Genomic DNA, 6,000 nt, shown 5'->3' with positions numbered 1-6,000 from the left:
CGGCGTGGGCCTCGGCTGTGGCGGCTTTGGCGGCGGCGGCGGCGGCGGCGGGGGAAGATGCTGCAGTCCCTGGCCGGCAGCTCGTGCGTGCGCCTGGTGGAGCGGCACCGCTCGGCCTGGTGCTTCGGCTTCCTGGTGCTCGGCTACCTGCTCTACCTGGTCTTCGGCGCCGTGGTCTTCTCGTCGGTGGAGCTGCCCTACGAGGACCTGCTGCGCCAGGAGCTGCGCAAGCTGAAGCGGCGCTTCCTGGAGGAGCACGAGTGCCTGTCGGAGCAGCAGCTCGAGCAGTTCCTGGGCCGCGTGCTGGAGGCCAGCAACTACGGCGTGTCGGTGCTCAGCAATGCCTCGGGCAACTGGAACTGGGACTTCACCTCCGCGCTCTTCTTCGCCAGCACCGTGCTCTCCACCACAGGTAGGGGCCAGCCGCCGCGGCCACCCCCCTGCGCCCTCCCCGCCCGCCGCCCGCGCCCCGGCGTCCCGGGCCCTCCCGCGGCGCGCACACCCGGCGGAGCCGGAAGCCGGTGCGGTGGCCGCGGAACACGCCCTGGGTGTTGCCTCCCGTAACTCCTGGGAAGTGGTCCCCGAAGCCTTCGGCCCGGGTGGCTGCAGGGGCTTAGCGGGCTGCGTCCTGTTTTTTTGGCGGTGCCCTGCACCAGACTGTCCGGTAGGAATCCGGAGCATCCCGGCCGCCGCGCGGCGAGGCGAGGGGATGCTGGAAACTGTCCACTGCTCCGAGGGCGCTCACCTTCGTCCTGACCCCGTCCCGCAGGGCCGAGGCCGCGCTGGAGGGTCACCTTCCGGAGGGTGCCCTCTCTTTGGGTGATGCATAGATTTCTCGGCTTTTTGCCGTTTGGGGGGAGGTTGTGGGGGTAGCCGAGTGACATCACTCTGCTCTTCGCAGGTGACCTCCGAGCGGACAGGCGGATCCGGTTTCTTTTCGGAGTAGGAGGAGGGGTGAGGGAAGGGAGCATCCGATTGCCTAGGATCCGGCAAAATGGGGGCACCCTGATTCAGCAGTTTTTTTCAACTTTAGGTGTGCGAGGCCACCCTTCAACTTCGCAGCGACTCTTCCCCCACCCCGCACTACTCACCCAGCAGGACGCTCACGAATGGAAGAGCGTCCTCGGGTGAAAGCCGAGGCCGGCGAGTGCCCCAGGGCGCCCTTACTCTGCCGGATTAGGTGAATGAAGGCTGCATTTTTCCCAGCGGCTAAGTGGGGCACACACGCTTGGTTGGAGATATTTATAAATTGATGTTTGAACCCTGGAAAGTATCCCAAAGAATGCTCAGCGAAGTCCCCCTTTTCTCCACGAGATCCAATCTTTGAACAATCCATCTTGGCGTGCACAAGGGCACACACTTACTACTTCCCAGTGTAGTCCTAGAATCTGGGCCTGGAGTGATCCCTGCCGGGATACTGGACCCGCCCCCTGCCCCCACCTCCGGAGCAGGTGAATCAACTTCTTGTGGAGCCAACTCTTACATCACTCCACCCCTTCGACACTTCCCAGGGTTTATTTGTATATAATCCCCTTGGGCTAAACCCAGTTGATTGTTTTGGTAATAAGTGGTACTGAGTAATAGTAAATAGTACACTTTCCACCAAGATCCTGTAAAGCAATGGTTTAGAAGTCTGAGGTGAATTTCTAAACTGTAGTAAACAGAATTCTAGCTTGTATTGTGATACGTTAAAAACTTAGCCCTAAACAAGACGTATTCTCTTACTTTTCACCTTTGCCAACACCACTCTTTAGCTATATGTCCCCAAGTGTCGCTTCCGTTGTCTTTAGCTGGGTCCCTTTCTGGGAACATTTAGAGGTCACCGTGCTTTTCCTTTGCAGTACATTTATTTGTTCTGAATGGAGAATATTCATTCTCTGCAGAACTCTTTCCACTGGGTTACAGAAAGTCTACAACTGGGTCACGGTGTTGAGTGAACATTGGGAAGAGTTTATCACTTTCAGTACCTTCTAAGTAATGGTATTTTAAGAGTAGAACAGTATAAGAACAATGTTGCGAGGAAAAGAATGCATTTGCTTTACTGGGTGGGATTTTCTACGACTGGCACAGCTCATGTATAACCTCATCATAAGCAGCTAATTAAATCTCAAGAAAATATGAGTTTACATCTCAATTAGACACTTATTTCCTAGATTCTGTCTCCTCCTCTTTTTTTTTTTTAATTAGGAAAAATGCAGTTCCTGTTTAAATAAGAAAAAAGGTGGGGATAGATGTCTTATTATTGGTATTCAGATTACATTGTAGTTCCTAAGAAAGTCTGTATTCATGCAAAACAAGAGTTCATTTAGGAAATCCGGTGCAAGGGGCACTTAAGGATAAACTAGATGAAAAAGGTGCCTCTCAGTTCGTAACATTAGCAAATCAATGAATTCTTGTCCTCGATAGAATTGACTTCATTAATTCAGATAGGGTTCCAGCAAACTTCAGAATTCCCTAAATCAAAGCTACTCTTCTCCCGGTTTTGTGTCGACCCGGTATCTGACACGTTTTGATGTTCCACGTGGTAGCAAAACACCGGTCTCGTGGCCGGAAGTCAGACAGTTGGTCGGCTGAAGCCAGTATACTTCATTACTAGAAAAATATGTTCTAGAAAAATACTAGACAACTCGAATTGGAGTTATGGTTTGTGCCTGTCTTCCAGACATGCTGTGGCCGTGGTTTGTTTGCTGGGTTAACTCCTCTCGCACTGTAGGTGGCAAATCCCTGAGCTTATTGTCACCCAGTCAGTACAGCCAACCCTAGCTTGCCTAGAATGGTAACGGTGGGGATTACAAAGTTGCTGTTCTCCTGGTCATCACCTTGATACAGGAACGGGATGTGTCTACGGCAGAACCTTCGCGTCTCACAAAGTCCAGGCTTCCAGTTTATGCAAGGAGCTTGGTGGTCTCTCGGGAAGAAGACTTAGGTTGGTGATTCAGGGATGATCTGCAGTCTCTGCTCTGCCAAGGACTCTGGGAATTATTTCAAACAACTGAACGTCTCTTTACTTTTCCTTGTTTAAAAAAAATGCAGCAACACCTGCGTGGGAACCATATGAGAGTGGAAGGGGAAACTGTGGTACACTTTTACCTTTTCAGAGGGAAGGGCTGTAGAAAAATAAAAGGAGGCGTTATAGACTGAGGCATTTCCCATATAACTTTTATACCGTGAATTTTTTTTTTTTTTTTTTCCCGAGGAGTAAGGAACACTTGGGAAGGAAGAAATAATTAAGAACATGTCAGTTTACTGTAAGGTGACTTCTTTATTCATCCCCCTGAGCAAGGTTATATCATGCAGATGTTTGGTAAAAGTACAGTTTTGTGTGCATATGACTGTAAGGCTGTCACTTTTTTGCTGTGTTGTAAATAGGGGTCTGGATGATAGCTCAGTCCCTGTTGCTGTCAGTTGTAAGCATGGGTCCTTGCATCATGACGCTGCCTTATCCCTGTTTATGAAGAGAGGTTTTGAAACTTTTATTTAAAGTGCTCAGAACAGGGGTGCCCGGGTGGCTCAGTCGGTTAAGCGTCCGACTTCAGCTCAGGTCATGATCTCATGGTTTGTGAGTTCGAGCCCCGCGTCAGGCTCTGTGCTGACAACTCAGAGCCTAGAGCCTGCTTCAGATTCTGTGTCTCCCTCTCTCTCTGACCCTCCCCTGTTCATGCTCTGTCTCTCTCTGTCTCAAAAATAAATAAACATTTAAAATTAAAAAAATAAAAATAAAAAATAAAGTGCTCAGAACAGGGGAGCACCTGGGTAGCTCAGTCAGGTAAGCATACAACTCTTGGTTTCAGCTCAGGTCATAATTTCGCAGTTGGTGGGTTCAAGCCCCACGCCTGGCTCCGCCCTGATAGCATAGAGCCTGCTTGAGATTCTCTCTCTCCCTCTTTCTCTCTGCCCCTCTCCTGTTGGCACTCTCTCTCTCTCTCTCAAACTAAAAAAATACACTTTATTTTTTTTTTTTTAATTTTAAGTTTATTTATTTTTGAGAGAGAGAGACAGAGAGAGCCAGTGGGGGGAGGGGCAGAGAGAAAGGAAGAGAGAGAATCCCAGGCAGGCTCCACACTGTCAGCACGGGGCCCCATGTGGGGCCCGAGCCCACAAACCGTGAGATCATGATCTGAGCTGAAACCAAGACTCAAGACGCTTAACTGACTGAGCCACCCAGGTGCCCCTAAATAAATAAACTTCTAAATAAATAAATAAATAAATAAATAAATAAAGTGCTCAGAAAAGGAAGCTAATTTGGTTTGTTTTACAGTGGCCTTTACAGCTCCGGTCAGGTAGGGAGCTGCTATGGCATTGGTCGTTTTCAGGAAGAGAACATGGGAGAAGGAAACAGGGGTTCCAGGTTGACCCTTAGCCTTCAAACGATTTTCACTAGGAAAACTGGGTTATGGTTAACAACAAATACAGGTTGAGCTTTTAGAATCTAACAGCAGTGGGCAAATTGCAGCTTCTGGGCCAAATCTGACCCGCTGCCTCTTTTTACGCGGCCCATGCTAAGAATGGTCTTCGTCTTTTCAGCTGGCTAAAAAGAAATCAAAAGAAAAGTCATGTTTCCTGACACGTTGACGTTTTACAAGAACCAAATTTCAGCACCCATACAAACTTTGAGTTGGCGTACAGCCATTTGTTTGGTATCATTTATCACTGTTTTCCCGCTGCAATGGCAGGTTTGTGACAGGAGCCATGTGGCCCCCAAACCTCAACTATTTACAGCTTGGCCATTTGCAGAAAGAGTTGGCCGAACCCAGCTTTAGAATAAGCCTTAAAAGGAACTCTTAAGTCAGAGGAGTTCTAAGAGCTGTATTTCCTTTGGGAAAACCTTCCAGAAGACAGTTTAGCATCTGAGACTTCTTTGCACTGTGGTATGCAGCATTTAGATTAGTTGGTTAAAATTTTCAGGGGTATGCAGCATTTAGATTAGTAGCTACCATTCCAACCATTTCCAAAACAAATGATTGTTTATTGTAGAATGTCACTAGATTTTGGTCAAATCTGTGACACCACTGCCCTTTTTTTAAAATTTGGAATGGTGACAAAGCCACACCTCACATTGGAATTGCCTTATCTAACATGCTTGGTAAATACTGTATTCTATCTGGAACAGAAATGCCAATGAGGAAAGGAATTCCCCCAGAAACAACCAAGCAAACTATTGACCTGGAAGAGAGATCTGAAATCCCACATGCTGAAGTCTGTGGTCTTTATGTGCAGGAGAGCCTTTGGTCTTGATTTGGAGCCTTTATGTTTAATTCTAACAAATTTAATTTTCTGGCTTCAAAGCCCCTAGTGGATTGAAGAAGGAAACGTACAGCGATAAGCAAGCCTAAGCAAAAGGTCACAAAAAGACAAATACTTTAAACATCAGAAAAATAAAGCAATATTATTTTTTTAAAAATTTTTAAATGTTTATTTCTGAGACAGAGAGAGACAGAGCATGAATGGGGGAGGGGCAGAGAGAGAGGGAGACACAGAATCAGAAGCAGGCTCCAGGCTCTGAGCTGTCAGCACAGAGCCCGACGCGGGGCTCGAACTCACAAACCGTGAGATCATGACCTGAGCCGAAGTCGGTCACTCAACTGACTGAGCCACCCAGGCACCCCAAAGCAATATTATTAAAAACAAATTTTTATTGAACACTTTATGTGTACCCCTATCTCAAAGAGCTAATGAGGTGTAGGGGTCATTATCCTCAGTTTAAAAGAGGCTGAAAGTAAAATTTAGGTTCGGGGACCTTAGCTAGGTCACAAAACTAGTAGTGGCCTTGCTTTGAGTCCAGATGTGTCTGGGTTAAGAGCTTGATATTTGCATAGTGTCTAGGCATAGGGGCTTGTTATGGGCTGAATGTGTCTCCAAAATTCGAATGGTGAAGTCCTAATCCTTATACTTCAGAATGTGACTATGCATTTGGAGATAGAGCCTTTAAAGAAGTGACTAATGGGTTGCCTGGGTGGCCCAGACCATTGAGCTCGGACTTCAGCTCAGGTCATGATCTTG

The 6,000-nt window shown here is 47.8% G+C and overlaps 1 protein-coding gene across 1 annotated transcript in view; it reads left to right on the top strand.

Annotated features, from left to right (window-relative positions):
- Positions 1 to 18: 18 nt before the first annotated feature.
- KCNK1 (potassium two pore domain channel subfamily K member 1) overlaps positions 19 to 6,000 on the top strand; it is a 52,925-nt gene continuing 46,943 nt past the window's right edge. Inside the window, exon 1 of the mRNA XM_049644992.1 lies at positions 19 to 412. Coding sequence (XP_049500949.1) covers positions 58 to 412 — 355 coding nt within the window. The 5' untranslated portion in view covers positions 19 to 57. The remainder of the gene's footprint in view (positions 413 to 6,000) is intronic.

Source organism: Panthera uncia, chromosome D2 (assembly GCF_023721935.1).
Source record: "Panthera uncia isolate 11264 chromosome D2, Puncia_PCG_1.0, whole genome shotgun sequence".
NCBI lineage: Eukaryota > Metazoa > Chordata > Mammalia > Carnivora > Felidae > Panthera > Panthera uncia.
This window is presented reverse-complemented; position numbering and strand designations above follow the sequence as displayed.